Below are 20,835 nucleotides of genomic sequence, written 5' to 3'. Positions count from 1 at the left end.
GGACTATGTTTCTTAGATTTTGAAAAAAAAAATTAATATTCGAAAAAATATTAATATTCAATATTAATATTCGCCATAAAAAATAAATTAAAAATTTCATCCCAGGTTGAAACTAATTTTTTTAAGTAGCGCAGGAGTAAACCTTTCCAATGATGCCTCGCTTGCTATAAATTTGTTGGGGAGTAAGGGTTTAATTCGGCAAAAACCGATATTAATATTCATGACATATCGCGATAATTTTTGAAAGTCTCTAGTACCCTTATTAAAAATCACAATCGAACGAAACTTTCACACGTTCATTTTCAAAGGCGTAGTTTGCCAAAGAACAAAAAAATTTAAAAAATTTCAAAGTTTTAAAAATTTCATATTAATCTATTAATAGTCCCGATATCGCGATTTTTCACCCAAAAAACATCCGACCACAATAGGCACAAATAATTTTCATCCCACCATAAAATCAAACACATTGCATAGACATTGATCTCACCTTTCCAATGATGCCTCGCTTGCTATAAATTTGTTGGGGAGTAAGGGTTTAATTCGGCAAAAACCGATATTAATATTCATGACATATCGCGATAATTTTTGAAAGTCTCTAGTACCCTTATTAAAAATCACAATCGAACGAAACTTTCACACGTTCATTTTCAAAGGCGTAGTTTGCCAAAGAACAAAAAAATTTAAAAAATTTCAAAGTTTTAAAAATTTCATATTAATCTATTAATAGTCCCGATATCGCGATTTTTCACCCAAAAAACATCCGACCACAATAGGCACAAATAATTTTCATCCCACCATAAAATCAAACACATTGCATAGACATTGATCTCACCTTTCCAATGATGCCTCGCTTGCTATAAATTTGTTGGGGAGTAAGGGTTTAATTCGGCAAAAACCGATATTTAATATTCATCACATATCTGTGCTGAGTCATCTAACTATATTTTTTTGTAGAGGACCGTTGGAGCACGGACATGTGCTCCTTCGACCAGCGGGCTAAAACAGGAGGACTCCAAGCCTGTGGTAAGTGCTGTGGTTCAACTCTATATTGTCCTCAATACTTTAGTAGTTTAGATTGGATCGTCTAACTCTGTCTTCTTGTAGAGGACCGTTGAAGCACGGACATGTGCTCCTTCGACCAGCGGGCTAAAACAGGAGGACTCCAAGCCTGTGGTAAGTGCTGTGGTTCAACTCTATATTGTCCTCAATACTTTAGTAGTTTAGATTGGATCGTCTAACTCTGTCTTCTTGTAGAGTACCGTTGGAGCACGGACATGTGCTCCTTCGACCAGCGGGCTAAAATAGGAGGACTCCAAGCCTGTGGTAAGTGCTGTGGTTCAACTCTATATTGTCCTCAATACTTTAGTAGTTTAGATTGGATCGTCTAACTCTGTCTTCTTGTAGAGGACCGTTGGAGCACGGACATGTGCTCCTTCGACCAGCGGGCTAAAACAGGAGGACTCCAAGCCTGTGGTAAGTGCTGTGGTTCAACTCTATATTGTCCTCAATACTTTAGTAGTTTAGATTGGATCGTCTAACTCTGTCTTCTTGTAGAGTACCGTTGGAGCACGGACATGTGCTCCTTCGACCAGCGGGCTAAAACAGGAGGACTCCAAGCCTGTGGTAAGTGCTGTGGTTCAACTCTGTATTGTCCTCAATACTTTAGTAGTTTAGATTGGATCGTCTAACTCTGTCTTCTTGTAGAGGACCGTTGGAGCAACGACCTCGGTTCCATCGAACAATGAGCTCGAACCCACGAGTGCTTTAACAGATTATTATTTTTGCAGAGAGATTCAACGAATTTATGGCGGTGCCCTTAGTACAGTACCGAATGATGATAAGATAAAGTCGATAAAGGTCGCCATTGAATCGTTCGATTTCGATCCTGCGTGTGGTAGTAGCTGGATAACTTTGTTAGGTAAACTAAAAACAAAAAAATTTACAAAAAAACAAATTAGAGATGAAGTTCGTAAGCTTAAGGGTTTTTTTGCTAAACATGGTGATGAATTTAACAAGGTGCTGGGTCAGGAGCGGTTGTCCGTTGTGGAATGTTGTAGTACAAATGGCGCTGTGTTGTACGAGGGCAGTTGTGGCAGCAGCAGCAATGCTTCGGATTTTGACATCAGTGATAGTTTTCCTCGCATGGATAAATTAGACGTTGTTTTGAAAAATGAGAGTAACGACGTTACACGAGATAACAAAATTACGTCGATAAAAGTCGCCATTGAATCGTTCGATTTCGATCCTGCGTGTGGTAGTAGCTGGATAACTTTGTTAGGTAAATTGAAAGCCAAAAATGTTTCAAAAAAACAAATTAGAGGTGAAGTTCGTAAGCTTAAGGGTTTTTTTGCTAAACATGGTGATGAATTTAACAAGGTGCTGGGTCAGGAGCGGTTGTCCGTTGTGGAATGTTGTAGTACAAATGGCGCTGTGTTGTACGAGGGCAGTTGTGGCAGCAGCAGCAATGCTTCGGATGTTGATATCAGTGATAATTTGCTTTGTGCTATACCCGTGTTTTATGAAAGTGGTTATATTGGCAATGTGTCGTCTTGTGACGGAAACGAGTCAGCGTTGTCTGAAAATAGTAGTTGCGAGTTTTGGGTCCCTAAAAAAGATATATTAAAACAACATACGTTTGAACTTTCTGAATCCGATTGGGTTCCGTTAAAAAAATCTGTCGTTGGTCGAAACTTTACAAATAAAAATTGGGTTGACGTGTTTCGGCAAGCACTTAAAAAAAGTAACCCGTTCTGTAGTTTTGGCTTTGCAGGACATTTCTGGAATCAAAAAAATGATAAAACCCGTGCTTTTAATTGTAAAGCGTACTGTACGTTCGAATTTTGCACTTGTAAAGCTAGTATCGATTTGCGAAACAATACCGACAAAACATTTGAGGTGAACTACACAGGCGATGTAAAGCACAGAAAAGGCGATATCGTTGCATGCAGGTTGAAGGGTGATAGAAGAAAAGCCATGCAGGAAAAGTTGGCTAACATTTTGCCCAGCCGCTTTAACTTAAAAAATTTAGACAAGTTGGACGACGAAGTGGAAGAGTCAGGCAATCGCGATAACGCGCCTATTTATAACGTTTTGAGACAAGCGAGAGCAGAGGGAAATAAAATAAAACTTCCTTCCTGCAACGAGACCGACGCGATAAAGGCAATGCAGGTTGCGCAGGCAGAGAAATGTGCAGAAAGCAAGTCCGCGTTACCAGGGACCATTCGATTTCATTCAAGCATTCCAAGTAGCCTTATGCTTTGGTCGTTGGATAATTTACGCATTTTTCACGAAAGAACTAAAACGGATATTATGTACATTGACGCAACAGGGGGAGTCATTAAAGCTTCGGGAAAAAAAGCGCCCTATTACGCGTATGAAATATCTGTGCGCCACCCAAACAAGGGAAAAGCCCCTTTGGCTGTTGTGACATACGTGACCAACAGTCACAATATCGTTTCCATTTCAAAATTTTTTAAAATGTTTTATTCGGACGAAAATAAGTTAGTTGGAAAAACCGTTGTGCGTCAAATCATTTGCGATGGAAGCATGGCAATTATTCGATCGCTTTTGTCAGTTTATATGAATGAGGATTTGGAAGCCTATTTAGACCGTTGTTTTAATGTGGTGTCAGGAAAAGCAACTGATAGGACTTTTAGCAAGCCCTTTCTTCATTTGTGTGGCAGTCACACGATGAAGAATATGAAAAGCCTTTGTGGCCTTCTTCCTAAAAGAAGGCAAGAGGCAATGTATGTGATGGGTTTGTTGATGTGCGCGGAATCTCTTGATGCGATAAACAATATTTTGTATCACATGGTAATTTTATTTACATCTAAAAATGACATGCAGGTAAAAATAAGTTGGAATTGGTTAAAATCCAAAATTGAACGCAAAGATGATATTTCTCAACAATTTGTTCTTGCCGAAAGGGATGCGGGGGAGAGCGCACTTGAAAATGACCAAACCCCAATTTCAACAAACCCATTTGTCAGCTATTTTAGTAAAACCCTCAGCAGAGCAGGAAAGGCAGTCAAGGATACAAAGGCAAATTATCACAACGAATTTTATTGTCTAGAATTTATTGAAAAATTTGCTGTCAATTGTTTGCCAAAAATTGCACTTTGGACAGGTTTGATGCTAGACGACTTGGGCCGGCATGGAACGGACGATTCGTATAAACGCGCATCCGAGTTTTTCAATAAGATGTCTAGGAGTGCAGATCAAAACTTATCTAAAGATAATAGGACACAAGGGGTCATGGAAAAGAGTCAGCAGGAGTTAAAAAGAACGCGGTGCTTTGGTAAGAAATTTTGTAATGTTGCCGAATTTGCACAAGTGTACAACGATCAGAACGTCGCTTTAGTTCGAGAGTTCAGAGACAATATAAGGCTGGCGCAAAAGTCCAAACGTAAAAGAGCAGTCGTCCAGCCACAGGAAGAGGAAAGCTGGGCTAAGAAGCCAAGAACCACAGGGCCAGATAGGACTATTGGGAAGTATCTTCAAGCTCCTTCAAAGGGTTTGAGAAGCTCTAGTCCGAACAAACGCGGAAAATCGACAATCAAAAACACGAATAAGGGCCACGATTGTAATTCCAATTTGCCTGTTAGTTCCTGGGGACGCCGTTGTTGTGGTGTAAAATATCAAACCAGTTTTACCATGAATCAAAGTGATCACCTTGAATTATTGTCAAAAGACACATGGCTAAGCGATAAGCATATTGATTCGGTAATGCATATAATGGCAACACAATTTCCTCAAATTGGAGGGTTACAAAGCATTCATGCTTATGAAACACCGTTTCATTTTCCTTCAGTAAATTGTTCTGTCGGAAAATTTGTTCAAATTATAAATGTTCATTCAAACCATTGGGTAACGGCGTCCAACATTTTTTCAACGGAGAGTAATTCCATACAATTATACGACAGTTATTATAGCGAATATAACTCGGACGATCTATTCAAGTTGTCCAAACTTGTCTACTTAAAAAATTTTAAAAACATTAAATTCGAATTTCCCAAGGTATGCCAACAGAAGGGAAGCTCCAATTGTGGTCCTTTTGCAATAGCTTTTGCAGTTGCAATACTATCCGGCATCAAACCAGAGCAGGTAATATTTAAAGAGGCAACATTGCGCAGTGACATTCAGAAAATAGTTTTAAATCGTTCTGTTGCTCCATTTTTTACGCGTAGGAATAGACCAGGTTTATCAAGAAAACCTTTAGCTATACACACTAGCATTTACTGTAATTGTAGATTAGCCGATAACAAAGCGCTTTTCTTAATAGAATGCAGCAGTTGTAAGGAATGGTTCCACAGGGAATGTGTTCAAACACACGTTCCTCAAGGGGCAATTGATAACAACGACGAACCCTGGTTTTGCAAACAATGTTAAAAAACAACAACACATGATGAACAAATATTTGGTAAGAATATTTTTTGTAAACTTTTAAATTGGTAAAAAATGAACAACAAAAAATAACCCAAATTTAAAAGTATGTTTGCTTATTTCTGTTGTTGCGTGGAAATAAGTGTAATATATCTTTTATATTTGTGGAAACTATCTTCAATAAGTAGCATTTGTTCTTTGACAAACTACCCCTTTTGGGGTAAAAAATCGCGATATCGCGACTATCACCGGTAATAGATTAATATGAAATTTTTAAAACTTTGAAATTTTTTAAATTTTTTTGTTCTTTGGCAAACTACGCCTTTGAAAATGAACGTGTGAAAGTTTCGTTCGATTGTGATTTTTAATAAGGGTACTAGAGACTTTCAAAAATTATCGCGATATGTCATGAATATTAATATCGGTTTTTGCCGAATTAAACCCTTACTCCCCAACAAATTTATAGCAAGCGAGGCATCATTGGAAAGGTGAGATCAATGTCTATGCAATGTGTTTGATTTTATGGTGGGATGAAAATTATTTGTGCCTATTGTGGTCGGATGTTTTTTGGGTGAAAAATCGCGATATCGGGACTATTAATAGATTAATATGAAATTTTTAAAACTTTGAAATTTTTTATATTTTTTTGTTCTTTGGCAAACTACGCCTTTGAAAATGAACGTGTGAAAGTTTCGTTCGATTGTGATTTTTAATAAGGGTACTAGAGACTTTCAAAAATTATCGCGATATGTCATGAATATTAATATCGGTTTTTGCCGAATTAAACCCTTACTCCCCAACAAATTTATAGCAAGCGAGGCATCATTGGAAAGGTTTACTCCTGCGCTACTTAAAAAAATTAGTTTCAACCTGGGATGAAATTTTTAATTTATTTTTTATGGCGAATATTAATATTGAATATTAATATTTTTTCGAATATTAATTTTTTTTTTCAAAATCTAAGAAACATAGTCCATTCTCAAGACGGTGGTAAAATTATTTTTCGAAAAAAATATACGTAATTAAGTTTATTTTGACGTTGAAATAATCTGCCAGAAATTATTTGCTGACTAGCTTTTGGTGTCTTTATTCTGTGTCAGGTGCGCACCTGAGATTTTTTCAATTACGTAGCAAATTACAATCTCTCTATTTTTTAAATTTCACAAAAACTTTCGCAGCTGAACGCATTGCACTTCGATTTTTAAGTTGGCGCCTTCTAAAAATGTTTCGACGGGAAATTCCCGGGATTACCCGCTAAACAACGATCCCGAATCTCAGGAATTTTTCTTTTTATAATTTCGGTTTTTCGGCAACATAGCAAAACTGAAAAAAACTTGTCGTTTTTAATTAATATGAGGAAAAAAAAATATTACCAAACCTATTAAAGTCGTTGCCCGAGTTGCTTTATTTGCGCTTACCAGCGGAAAAATTCATTAAAATTATTTTACCTATTATTGTATGGGAATCATAAACAGGTCACTGCGAGACTGCACCAAGCCCCCTGTTGTTTTTGCAGAGAGAAACGGGACTAAAATAAACATTTTTTAAAGGTATTTTAAATTTGCACCTCTAAAATAATCTGAACTACACCCCAAATATGTAAAACACTTATGCGGCATACGTTTACAGTTTAATATGAAATACAGAGTACATAGGAAAATCACAAAGTGCACCCTAGAATTTAAAATTGCTCCCGAGGAGCACTTCTTTTACCTTTGTTGCACCCGATCACCCGGATTTTTTCAGCCATGCACCCACGAGATCTGCCATACTTTTCAGACTAGTGAGTACAACTACGATTAATTTTGCGTTTAAAAAACACCAACACGAAAAGTCATATAATTTCTTCTGAAGTAAAAAAGTTCCGGGAAAAAGAGGAACCCTAGTGAAACTGCGCAAGGGATAATCCACAACGTGACATTAACATGATACGAAAATGTGGTAGGATTCTAGACAGCGCCAGATTTTTTACAAGTGTTTGTCAAAATAGCCACCTCGGCCATCTGCATCCCCAAATTTAAATAAGCACCATTAGGCCTCCAGAAATATGCCAACTTTACGTGATAAAGATTAAATCACCAACTTTCGACTTCTCGTGATTTGTCAGCCTAACAAAACAACTAATTTGGGGCACTAATGAGTGATGGCCCAGCCTGGAAAATATGACAAATCTTGACAAGACCCATGGGTGCACCACCTAAAAAAAACTGTGTTACCGGGTGCACTTTCAATTTTCCAGGTGGACTTAATCATTTCCCAATGCACTCTTTATTGCATACGTTACACTTTAAACGTATATACCAATGCGATAATTAAGGGTGCACAGGTGTTTCACATAATTGGGTTGCAGTTAAGATTTTTTTTAGGGTGGACTTTTAAAAGGTTAAAAAAAATCCCGGGTGAACTTGCCATACTTTCCGCAGTGGCTGATGGCTATGCGCTAACACAACACCTGATAACCTTTTCATTCCCTTGAACTGCCTTCTTGCTGGCACAATCGGATATCAGATTAACACATTTTTAACCTTGATGTGATGCAGGTATTTTTCATCAAAATATTACATTTTTAAAAGTTAACAGTCCACCGTTAATAAACATGATGATGTCTATGAGAGATCGAGACCCAGTTGACTACGAAAGATCTGTAAGATCAGTTTTTGGTAGGTATATCTGTTTTTTATTCTCTGGTGCCACTGTGTGTTAAACTAAACTAAATATTACAATGTTTCACAATTTGAATAGAAAACTTATTATAATACTTTTTCATTTATTGTTTGACCACATGTTTACTCAATAATTTTACTTGTTACAGTTGGAAATATTCCTTATGAGGCAACAGAAGAACAGCTTAAAGATACATTTAATGAAGTTGGAAATGTGGTCAGCTTTCGGTAATAATTATGAAGTATTAATAAATATTAAGTGTACGATTATTTGAAAATATAATTTTTAAATTAAATTTCAGCTTGGTATTTGACCGAGAATCTGGCAAACCGAAAGGTTATGGTTTTGCTGAATATCAAGACCAGGAAACAGCAATGAGTGCAATGAGGAATTTAAATGGAAGGGAATTGCATGGCAGGTCACTCCGTGTTGATCATGCTACAAGTGAGAAAAATCGCACCAATTTCCAGGTCAGATTAAATCATATTGAATTATTTAAGCATGAAAATTGTGTATCACACTTCTGCATAAATATACTCTTTACAACAGTTTGGTAATATTTTAGCTTAGGTATCTTTTTACTTCATTTTTTAGTCTTTTAATTAGGGGTGGGCTGCGTGCAGCTGGTACCCTGCTGTAGTTTCTTTTCAACTTACTTATATTTTATTACCTGTACTTATATATATAATGTTAACTGCACTCATCAGAAGCCTTTAATAGACTAACCAAAATCAGTCAAATCATAAGGATTTCAAAAAAGTCTCGCTAAAAAACTAGCTTGTGGTTAGTTGAACTCAAGGCGATGGCAATGTAGTTACCACAGCTCTACCAACTGATATAACAGAGCAGAAAATTAGCAAAACAATCACAACATAAAAGTTGACTGCATTTTGTTGGGACAAACAACGTTATTTTGAAGGGCATCTCTAGTACTACATTCATTGTGAGTTTAAACTCAACCGCAGGCTAGTTTTCCTTGACTTGGTCTTGCTTGCATGAAATTCTTTAAATGGTTGACTGATTTGGTTAGTTTTGTAGAATCCCTGTGTACTATGATGATATGTAAGCTGTTATTATTGATAAAAGATGACGCCAGAAAAGCTAGATTACAGCTTTTCCACATTCATGTGTATGTATATATCTGGTTATATGCACCAGCTTTGTTGTATTTCCTTTTGTATTTAGTCACTGGAATATTTATTACTTTGAAATTAACATTTGTTTTTTATAGTTGGGTTAGCATTTTTCTGAAAGCTATGGGGTTCACAAAGTCCTAATGAATTTTACTCCCCAACTAATAAATACCTGAATAGTTGATTTTGGGTTTTCAGCATTCATAGATGCTCACTTTTGTTTATTGCTCAAAATTTTCTGCTAAATATGTCATCACAAATTGCCCTCTGATATGGTAATTTTGTATTGTGCAGTAAGACAGATTTAAATTTTGGTGTTAAATAGTTTAATTCCTTAATAAATGCAGAAAAACTGCCATTTTTTCGCATTTTTTGAAATGTCCCTTAATGGTCCAACATATTTAGTTTAAACGAATAACAATCTTTGTAATGCCAGCTGTGAGATGAAATCAAAAATATAATAATGTAATCTGATCCACTAAGCCAGGAGTCATCAAACTTTTGTTAAAAACGTCCAGATAACTGTAATGTCTGCTGATAGCAGACTGGATGACTGCAAGAATTGACAATCTCTGGCTGGGTATAAAATTTTTTCAACTTCATAAATTTGAATGATAATAATAAATAAAGAAAATATTTATAACAATTTCTTCATAAATAATGAACTAGAAATTGTCGCTAATAACAAAAGCTGTCGTAAGTCCAAAAATGCCAAAATTGTTTTTTTGGATTTTACTAATGAAATTGTTCCGCGTTTTTTTCGAATAGTGTTGTATCTTTAGTTTTCGAGATATGAATTTCTTAAAAGTGTAGTAGATCCAATTGTTTCTCATAAAATTGCTAAAAAGTGTTGTATGTGTCTATTTACGATAGTTTAGGATTTTGTGTTCCTTTCTTTGTAAAGTTACCACCGTTTTATGAAATAACCAAAGTAGCGACTTAAGACTAGTTTAGTAGCATAACAATGGGTGAAACCATCAAAAACAGAACAAACGGGTGTGAAATATCATGGTATTCTGTTTTTGTTGGGTATTTTGGAAGTTAAACCGCAGTATTTTAAAAAAAGTAGTTACAGTGGGTGGTTGGAAAGTGTTGTAACTTCCTTCAATTCTGAAAAACTGTTGTAACTCTATAAAAAAACGATTTTAATATATAATATTTGTTATGACTACTTTTAGTATGTAGTACTTAATATTATATATTCAAATTATTCCGTTTTGTTAATAAACACAAAAGTTGTCAACAAAAAGAAAAACTTTTTTAAAACAAAAAAAAACTTTAAAATGCGTTTTTCTCAAAACCATAAACTTGGAATTATGACAGTTTTTTTTTTATTTTGGCGAACTGTGAAAATGATTTTTGATCACTCAATATTAGCTGAGGGAAAATATTTTTGGCTTTTTTATTTTTTTTTTTTAACAAAAACTTCAGCATGCCAGTTTATATGACCTTTAAGTGTCTTGTTAGTTGTTAGGCATAGAAAATAAGGCAAAAAATAAATTGGTGACTTATTCTAATGTAATACACACAGCAAGAGGGACCCAAACCATATAGTTAACAAAATGTCAGCATTTTAGTTAATCATTTTATTTTACATTGTGAATCCACTCTAAAATAAAAAAATGGAAAATTGTTTAAATATTTTCCTAGGTTATTTTAGGACTAATGTAATAAATTCGATTATACCATTAAAGGTATTATAACTGTTTTAAAATACTCTTGAAAAGTGTAGGTTTTTTATTATTACTCTTGTTTTGTGATGTAACTGTCTGTATGTGGAATGACAATCATCTTGTAAACTTTGTCCCCTAAATAAATTGTACATTCACTTCAGTCTAACGTATTAAAAAATAAAAGACCTTCGGTAAAAACTAAAAAGATTGCACACTACTATTTTAAGCCATACAATCCTAATCTTTTATATTGATAAAACGCCATTTTGGAAAGTTAAAAAGGTTTCTTATTTTAACCTAACAAAATGTGTTGTCCAAGTTTCACCATGGATTACTTAGCAAGGTTAGTATGGTCCCGAGTCTTAGAATTATGAGACGGCACAAGTGTTGCTGAGAATTGAACTAGACCAGTGGTTCTCAAAGTTTTTTTCATATTCCTCCCTTAAAGACTCATAGACTGTTAATTCCTCCCAAAAAAATCCCAAAAAGGTATATTGCCAAAATTTCACAGTACCATGGATATGATGTGCAAGATGCGTTTTTATGATTTATCTCAGAGATAACAGTGAACAATACCAAAGTAGGGTACGATTATAAAGCAATAAAAAACGCAAAGAGCAATTTTACCGAACAAAATTTACATAACGAATTTACAAAGTGTTTTCATTGTTAATGTGAACCATGAGCTTCATGTTTAAAAAAAAGCATGTCAGTTTAGCCCGAAGATCTCCGCGTTTGCAAATCTTAAGTGTTCCTCTGTTTGGTCAAAATATCTGTAATGTCACTAAAACCACATTCAACTAAATATGTAGTCGGAAATGGAAGAAGTGTATGCTCTGCAACCGTTACTTTGTCATACTTTGCACAAACTTGTGGATCCAACCACATTAGCTGTTTTTTAAATGAGTGAATTGGTTAAATTTGCTCTCGAGCATTGGCTTGGCATTTTGCCGAATTTCCCTTTCTTTATTACTTTTACTTACTTATAACCATGCTAAAACAAACAAACAGATTAAAACAGACACCTGATGCTAATGAACTTTACTCACTGTGACAAAACAATCGATATTGTAAACCACACAGAGTCTATTATGACGTAAGTTTATATGGTAAGTAGACGTTCCCATTTAAACTTTGCGCACTTAGTTAAATGTGTTAAATACCAAATATTAAAAAGTGATCCATTTTTATCCACTTTTCCTCCCCAATTCCTCCCTTGAAAAAATGTCCTCCCCAAAATTTTAAATTCCCCCCAAAGTGAGCCAAGTGGCTGCCTTTGAGAACCACTGAACTAGACTCATAAATGACATTTTAAATTTCATACAATCTTTGCCAGGATGATGTGAACAACTTTCGAGCAATGGGCCCACCAGTGGAATCGGAATTCGGAGAACCAACAGCACCGCAAGATGCTCCAGAAGCAATAAGCAAAGCAGTGGCTAGTCTTCCCCCAGAGCAAATGTTTGAACTCATGAAGCAAATGAAGGTATTCTAATACAACTATTTTCAGACGTGACCCACTTTTAATGCAAATTTATTGTGTGACCCACAATAAGACATGACCAAACAAATAAAAAAAAAAATAATGAGAAAAGAAACAATGTATCCCATGCAATTTACTATTAACGCAAAACTTGAGATTTCAAGTTGGATATTATCAGATCAACACAACGCTTGATTGGAGACAAGCTCACACGCAATGTTACCTAATGATAATGCAATAATCTCCTGATCAAACACAAAACTGTAACATTTAGAAATGCTTCGCGACCCACTGGTTGGGAAGCACTGTTCTAATACATTATATAACTACGCCTAAAATTAAAAAAAACAGCCTTTTGTGGTTAGAAGGTGGCTACAGAGCATTTTATTTCACCCTTTACAGCTTAGGTTGTCTATTGAAGAGGTGATTTATTTTTCAGCAATGTATCCAAAATAATCCAGTTGAAGCAAGAAACATGCTGCTGCAAAATCCACAACTTGCGTATGCTTTGTTGCAAGCACAGGTCGTCATGAGAATTGTTGATCCAGAGATTGCAATGGTAACGATTTTGTGGCGTTGATAACCATTGGTCAAACTATTGTGCTATTTTGTGCATTGTATAATTGTCATAATTGCTATATTTGGTCTCAAAGATTAATAAAAAAAAAAAGGAACCCATTTCGCCAAGACATCATCTCGTTTATATCTGTTAAATACTGCATGTCAAGTTTACATATTATAGCTATTTTTGAATGAAAAAGGAAAGACCCCTTTGGAGCTTGCAATCATAAGATCAGATAAAACATGTCTGGATACAACCCAAGTGTTTTTCACTAGCTTATATGTTTTCTTGTTAGGAAACAAATGTGGGTTTTTCTTTAATGTAATATGTGTTCTGGTACTCCCAACCTTGATGCAATTATTGTTATACTTTTTCCTTATTATGTAGAAAATGCTACACAGACAAAACCCGATTCAGCCACTTCTCGCTGCAGGTGACGGACCCAGACTAGAAGGGGTGAGCTTTAAAGTGTATTACGAAATATCGGACGTTAACATGGTTAAATGATATGTTTACCAGTTTAATACAATATTGACTTAAACTAGGTATAATAAAATGTTGCTTGGGCTACTGATTTTGTTCCGGCGATGTGTGGTAACTACCGTTAAAATAAACTCGAAAGTTTGCGAAATGTGTTAAAAAAACTCAAAAAAGGTTTTACCATCCCGAGTAAGTTTGCTGATGCCTTGTTTAAAACCGATAAAAAGTAAGCAAAAAGCAATGCTGTATAGTGTGTCTTCGTTGGGTCGACTAAATATCAGATTTAGCTCGCTACTCTGGCCTAAGCACGTCATACATAATACCAAAGACGCCCCCATTTCGTGTTTGCGGATAAACACGATCTCATTTAACTATTTGAAATAACCGCCGCATAAACTTCTCCCATTAGTACAACTCTAACATTCCGAATGACCGACCAACTGGTGGACATTTATGAGCATACATAATTACATATAAATCTATATACCATTTAGGTCTTACCCCGACATGGCACGCAAGATGATTTTGCATAGCACGCCAAATGATTTTACGCGCACGTCATACCACCTTAAGAAAGTGCAACCATTACATCACTGCCACATCATTAACATTATTATTACATCACTAACACTAGCGCTAACTAAATGGTTGCACACATTGCCAGTTCGTGTCACAAATAAGTGTATTAACTGTGTTGTACTTAATACTATTTTTTGTGGGCGTTATACTCGTTGTTTACCAATAACCGTTTGTATTACGTCACAATGCCCCAAATTTGTCGTAACGTTTACTACGTTAAAGCAGGGCATTCTACATCAGTGGTTCTCAACCGCCGGTTCGCGTTAACTTTCCCGCCGGTCCGCCAAATTTATTACAAATTTATATCTCAATTGCAAAAAGCAAGATGTTGAAGGCTTGTCCATCAAATTTAGAACTTATATATAGTTCCGTAATTTGCAGCATTTGGACGTAACATAGAGTTAATGGTCTACTTTGAACTTTATCGTACGTCACAATGCTGCAAGTGTTGTGCCCAATTGTTTAAAAGTATGCTACAACTTGTTTAAGTCTTAAACTTTAAGACCAGTTGTATGTGAAAAACTTCAATAGAACCACGTATAACCCGTGTGATATCAATAAGACAGCAGCAAATTTCTCATTACATTGAAGTTTTCGTTATATGCTTTTAAGTTGTATACTTTTGTGATAATTACATTTTGGGTTGATTTTAATTTTTGAAGGTCTATCGATCCGCAAAAATTGTTTTAATATTTTACCGGTCCGTACGCAAAAAAGGTTTGAGAATCACTGTTCTACATTAAAAGTAAGCACGTGTTTTTGGTGCGACTGAGAAACCAACAAAAAGCGAAACTGATAGTTAACACTTCTAGGTATCGGCTTAAAAGCATCGAAGTGTATTTCAAAAAAGATACATAAATTAGATGTCAGATCACAGCACGGCTGCTGAGTCGAACTCGGGACTCGAGTAAGACCAGGTAAAACTACCCGAGTCCGAAGTGTGCGCATACGCAGTAGCAATATTCGAAACTGATTTAGGCAGCAAACTGTAAATTGTTAAGGTGGAATAGCATATGCTTGAGGCATATTTTCCATGACCCTATGAGTGGATTGCTGAATACCTTATTTTAGTTACGTAAATTGGTGAAATACAGAGGCTGAGTCGGACTCCGGACGCGATGAAATCTCATATCGGCCAGAGTCGGACACGGATTGTTTTTAACCAACTCCGCAGCCCTGATTGCCAGTGCAAAACCAAACATAGAACAATGTTGGACACGCGAGTTGTTATCATTTTGACATTATTTATAATCGGGCAAACAGCGTACGAAAGGTTGCCGACCCCTGGTTTAGGCCATATTCAAAATTAGACCTCATTATAGCTATTGTTATACATTAGTCCTATTTCGGTGTGACTAGACCTTGATTTTAACACCCCGACCACACAACTAGTTGCTAAAAAATCGTATTTTACCAATGATAACATTATCAAGTGGGTCACGTAAAAACTTGACTAGTTCTGTTTGTTGATAGAATCTCGTAAACCCATTTGGGTTCATTGCAATCTCAACAATTCATTCAACTGTCAGTCTAGAAAGGCGTTCAGTTATGTGAAAAAAGCCCAACTGCAGACAACGGCACATTTGTGGTTTCTGTAAAATAACCTTTACATTGTGCTGAAAAGGGTACACAATTTTTAAGCGGCCATTAAACCCGCATTGATAGAAACGTTTAACTTCGCGGTTGGTCCAAAATGGATAAATGTCCGACAATAAACTTTTCGAAAACGCTTCTCGAAAAATAAAGTAATTCCCAGAAAACAATCTCCTATATAATGTATTTTGTATTTCATTTTTTTTCTCCATCTTTTGTCGAAAGATTATCTTACGAGACCACATTTTTATACCTAATGAACTTTAAATTTACAACAAAACTGTTTTCGCGCCATCTTACAGGACGTCCGGCCGAACGGAAGTCCATTACCGGGACTTGGTTTGCGAGAGGGAGAGAGGCCTCTGCCGCCAAGAGATCCAATCGATGTTCGCGGTCACCCAATGGATGTTGGACCGCCCAACGAAAGGTTTCTTTTATCAAACATTTAATACAAATCCCATCATTTGAATTCAGATATAGGCTCGCATCATTTGAATTCAGTATATAGGCGATTTAATCATTTTAAAATTAGATTAGAATTAAAATTGGAGCATTTTAGTTTTTCCAAATTATAAATTAGAATTAGAATTGATCGTTTTGATTTTTTTCAAATTAGATTAGAATAAGAATTACCGAATTCATGAAAAATCAAATTTAAACTAGATTTTCATTTATTTAGTCACAATCAGTTTAATTTAAACCTCAAATTGTTCTAATACGAACGTGAATAGTATATGTACGAACTAATTTCGATTCTTTTTAGACTGTAAAAATGACAAAAAAGTCGTTCCAACCAAAGAGTTTTAATTTAAATTATTTTTTTTGAACTGAGAGACTAAAAATAAAATGGTGTAATCCGAATTAGATTTGAATTAGAATTAGATCACACAAGCAATTCACAAAGTAGAGTAGAATTAACTTCATTTTGCTCTAATTCATTGAATTAGAAAATTAGAATTATCTTGTTGTCCAAGTCTGGATATAGGTGACCAGTTTAAGCGGTGCCCGGTTTATGTCAACAAAAATGATACCCGAGTTCTAGGCAGTGGTTCTTATCATGATTTTGAGCATGTACCGCTTATGAGAAATTACTAGCAAATGACCGTCTTACTTACAACTGTGGTCAGCCGATGTGTATTTTGTTACTGGTGAGTAATGTTTTAATCCTTGAAGCGACTGTGACTCGCGCCCACTTCTTCATTTTATTAGGGACCCTTTTTTATTTTCGCATGATTAAATTTTAAAGTCTTTCATATTTGTCCACAAGTTCGTTCGAAAACATCAGGTTGTTTCAATTGAGTGTTTACCACGTTACGACATAACTTTTTAACGTCAATTTGTTTTAAACTGTTTTGTTCTCTTATTAATCATTCTGACTATCCTTTGTTGTGCATTCTAAGAAATGAAATCCCACTCCAATAATATGGTTGCAAAAGCAATTTTAAGTATATCACCAGTGTAATGCGTAATTTACTCAACAACTGCTTTTGATATGCAACGTATTTTGATATCTAAGATAAGGGAAGGCACAGGACAATTATAAAAAATAACAATTATTCTGTGCCTTGCGTTTCTTTTAAGGTGCCGCTGCGTTTTTTTAAACAACGGCTCAAACTGTTTGGCTAGGCACTCGAGTGCTTCCAGAAAAAACGTGTATTTTTTTTAAATACACTGTTAATATTAGAGATAGACCGATATATCGGTTTACCGATAGTATCGGCCGATATTTGGCGTCTACCGATATATCGGTATCGGTAAATGTAGGCCGATACTTTGGCCGATATTGAAGTTAGGAAATATGATTATATTTTCCTGTACAACAAACAACTTACCCTTTTAAAGGGCGAATTTTTTTGTTTCTCAGCACACCACAAGCCCAAACCCCCGTTCGAAACTTCGGCTATAGCTCGCCGAAACACAGTACAGACTTAAACAACGAGATAATCTAGTTGTTTTATTCAATAAATTAGAGCAAAAATCTAGTTTTTGAATTGCTTTCTGGCTATAATTCTAATTCTCGGATTTCACCAAAAATCCTAATTTGTCCAACGGCATTTGTAGCCTCTCAGCCAAAACAAATAACTGGAACTATGCTAAAAGGGATAAAAATTGTAATGTTAATTTAGTTCCAATTCCAGTTGAAATTCGTTGTTTTAATAATTCGGTTAATTCTAATGTAATTTAAGAAAAATAAAATTATCTAAGTCTAATCCTAATCTAATTTGAAAAAAAAACTAAAATGCTCGGATTTTAGTTCTAATCTAATTTTCAAAAGCTAAAATAAATCTAGTTGTCCAAGTCTGACAAAGTAAACGAAAAAGTGCTAGAAACCGGCGCTTTGTCGAACGACGCCGTAAACACGCCTGATTGTTTTTATTTTAGAAACGCGCCGCCGCCTCCGCGTCGAATGGAAATGGAGGTGCGAGGCATCGACCGCGTTCCCGTGGATCACGTGATGGGGGATCCGGGCGACAGGAGAATGGACCGCGACCGTCATCGACCCCCTCACATGGAACCCCATCACCCCGAAGGCTACGGGCGGCCGTTTCCTCCGCGAGGTATGGCCATCTTAGATTTGATTGTGTTTCGTTTAGACCAGGGGCGTGCAACTGTTTATCGCAGCGGGCTATAATGTATAACTATGATGGTGGTGCGGGCCGGACAATCGAACAACAGATATATTTTTTAAACAATTTTTTTATTGGAAAACCGTGTAGAATCAAGTTACTCATTAAACGATTAATGAGATGAGTGATATCTTCTCTCACCAGAGATCTTGTTAGTTTTGGCAGAAGTGCCAACTCGAAGTTCACTTAACAAGTGCTCATCTGTGAGCTGATTCCTGAATTTTGTCTTGAACAGGCTTTCCTTTTTCGGCAATTGCTTTCGATAACTTATAGCCCAGTTTTGTAACAAGCTCAACGTCTTTCATAACAATGAAATACCTCTTGTTGTTTGCTCAAAGACTTTTTCAATTGCAGCATTTTATCAACCCGCAATTGACCTACAACGCTATCATAATTAGCAGAGCGTTTTTAACTATGGTGTCCCTTATAAATTATACTCTTTTATTACTGATATAACGTTTTGACAAAGAATGCAATCTATCTTTCTCGCTTGTTGAATTTCCATCTTTCATAATCAACCTTTCTTTTTTGCAAGCAAAACAAGGCAGTTTTACTACAATGCACACTATGGCGCAATAATGGAGGTTCGGACATGTGACGTAATACAAATTCGATAAATGCCAATGATTCCGTTACACATAACTTCTTAAACAGTGACAATTTTTCAAAAAACAATGGGCTACTTGACGTAGTCTGTGCGGGCCACATAAATAGGTCTCGCGGGCCGTATGTTGCACGCCTCTGGTTTAGACAAACTTACTTTGGTTTAAAGCGGAGGTTCCCAACCTTACTTTTCGCCTCCGACCTCGTTAAAAACTGTAAGCTTACGGGCAATATTTTTTAGACTGAACTTAACCATTTTTTTGCAAAAAGGGTTGTTTTTACATAATATCTTTAAAAAAGGCTTTTAATTTACATTTTTAATTTCGTTGTCTTACATTAAAAAAGGCTTTTAATTTACAATGTACTCGCGTGCACCCGGCAAAAAACAGTAGAAAGAAACGCGAGCAACGAAACGTTAAGAAAATAATTAGCGATGACGTTGTTTATTTACGCTAATTAACGCATTTTTCTAATGTGACGACTAACGAACGGCAAATTGCCACTAATATATGTAAACTGAATTGGTTTCCAGATCGTCCTCCGCCTTCTCAGGAGCGCGGACCTTCCCTGGAGAGAGCCCGGTCTTCACTGGAACGGGGAATGTCTCCACGTGATCAACATCCGATGGACCGTGGCAACGGTCGCCCACCCATCGATCGCCCTGGTAGCTCGCCACTGGACAGACCGCCAATGGACACCGGACGCCACCCGCCCCCACCCCCCAATCAAGACAGGGGTGATCCGCGAAGGGGAAGAACCGGTCCCCCGGATGAGCCAGCTGTCGAGCCGGGCGCGGAGCATGACCAAGAAAAGGTAAAGCTATGAAGACGAACTGTCTCTTAGCCTTTTCATCTGCTGTAATTTTACCGTAGATATCATGAAAGCAAGATAATTGTTTCTCACACTTAAAACTACAGAGAAACCTAACATTTAATTCAGAGTGTCATTAGGCCTAGTTCCTAGCCATATTCACGGAATAGTTAGTGAGAAAATATATTGGACGATAAAAAACAGAATCGGACTGATATTATGTTGTTAAATATTATTTACTGGTGATTCTTCTAAGCCAGTGGTTCTCAACGTTTTTCTTTTGTGGCCCATTTTCGTTGCTCAAAAAATTTGTGGCTCAATTATTTTTATGAAACAACAAACTATAAAAGCGATTTAGAACAAAACATAGCGGAGCATATAACAAGACAGATTATTTATTCAACCGTGCATTAGTGAAGTACTTCTGAACAATAAATTTACGTTTCATTTACATTTCCTCCCCAAATCAATATTTCTGTAAAATTAGTTATAGTGACACAAATAAAACTAATTCTTTAATTAATCTAACTTTTCTAAATTGTTGTGTGGTCCACCTCATAAGTTTCCATTGCCCACTAGTGAGCCATGTCCCACTGGTTGAGAACCGCTGTTCTAAGGTTTCCGTCTATCATTGTCAATTTCTATCGTTGCCAGACATAGCATTGCAGCTGGGCTATATTGATTCGTGGTGTTTGTAGGCTGCCCTGATCATGCAAGTCCTCCAGTTGACTCCGGAGCAGATTCGGATGCTTCCTGATGAGCAAAGGCGCAGTATTTTGGCTCTCAAAGATCAGCTTCAAGGAGGAAGACCGTAGACTCTCCTCTAGGGCCTCGAGGACGCTACCACTTGAAAAAACTATGTTTACGAAACTCAACAGACGCTTATTAGTCAACTGCCATTAACGCAGATCTAGTTGTAGATATGTTAGTAATGAAGTACGACGCTTTGATTTTCGCTCATTGGATGTAAAAATAAAACACCGTGAGAAAGTTCATTTAAAGGAATTTAACGGTTAGATTAGCAACAGCAATAAACTTTTAAAATTGTTGAACTTTTTTATAAAGTTGACATTCCTAATGCACAATGTAGAAATGCATTTAAGGAATGTCGATCAAAAATTACATAGAGTTTTAAGGGCGTTGCCAATTTTACCATAATTTACAACTGGACTGGATTAAAAAAGTTACCAAAAACGTATTTAAAGTTTGCCCCAGTAAACTGAAAATATAATCTTTTTTTAAACAA

The 20,835-nt window shown here is 36.2% G+C and overlaps 1 protein-coding gene across 1 annotated transcript; it reads left to right on the top strand.

Moving 5' to 3' along the window:
• The first annotated feature begins 7,928 nt into the window (after nt 1–7,928).
• Nucleotides 7,929–20,562, top strand: LOC146138293 (uncharacterized). Its single transcript, XM_083394041.1, has 10 exons — nt 7,929–8,042; nt 8,195–8,273; nt 8,348–8,516; nt 12,189–12,338; nt 12,775–12,894; nt 13,285–13,353; nt 15,852–15,976; nt 17,932–18,107; nt 19,294–19,592; nt 20,288–20,562. The coding sequence occupies exons 1-10, from the start codon at nt 7,979–7,981 to the stop codon at nt 20,402–20,404; spliced, it is 1,368 nt and encodes a 455-aa protein (XP_083250167.1). The 5' UTR covers nt 7,929–7,978; the 3' UTR covers nt 20,405–20,562.
• Nucleotides 20,563–20,835: the final 273 nt, after the last annotated feature.

This window comes from Ascidiella aspersa, chromosome 7 (genome assembly GCF_963924565.1).
Source record: "Ascidiella aspersa chromosome 7, kaAscAspe10.2, whole genome shotgun sequence".
Classification (NCBI taxonomy): Eukaryota; Metazoa; Chordata; class Ascidiacea; order Phlebobranchia; family Ascidiidae; genus Ascidiella; species Ascidiella aspersa.
Note: the sequence above shows the minus strand (reverse complement) of the source record. Positions and strands in the feature narration are given on the sequence as shown.

Excerpts from the sequence above, each read along its gene's own strand:
- LOC146138293 (XM_083394041.1), top strand. The coding sequence starts at position 7,979 with ATGATGATGTCTATGAGAGATCGAGACCCAGTTGACTACGAAAGATCT. Across the intron at positions 8,043-8,194 it reads ATCTGTAAGATCAGTTTTTG|TTGGAAATATTCCTTATGAG; the intron begins GTAGGTATATCT and ends TACTTGTTACAG. Across the intron at positions 8,517-12,188 it reads AAAATCGCACCAATTTCCAG|GATGATGTGAACAACTTTCG; the intron begins GTCAGATTAAAT and ends AATCTTTGCCAG.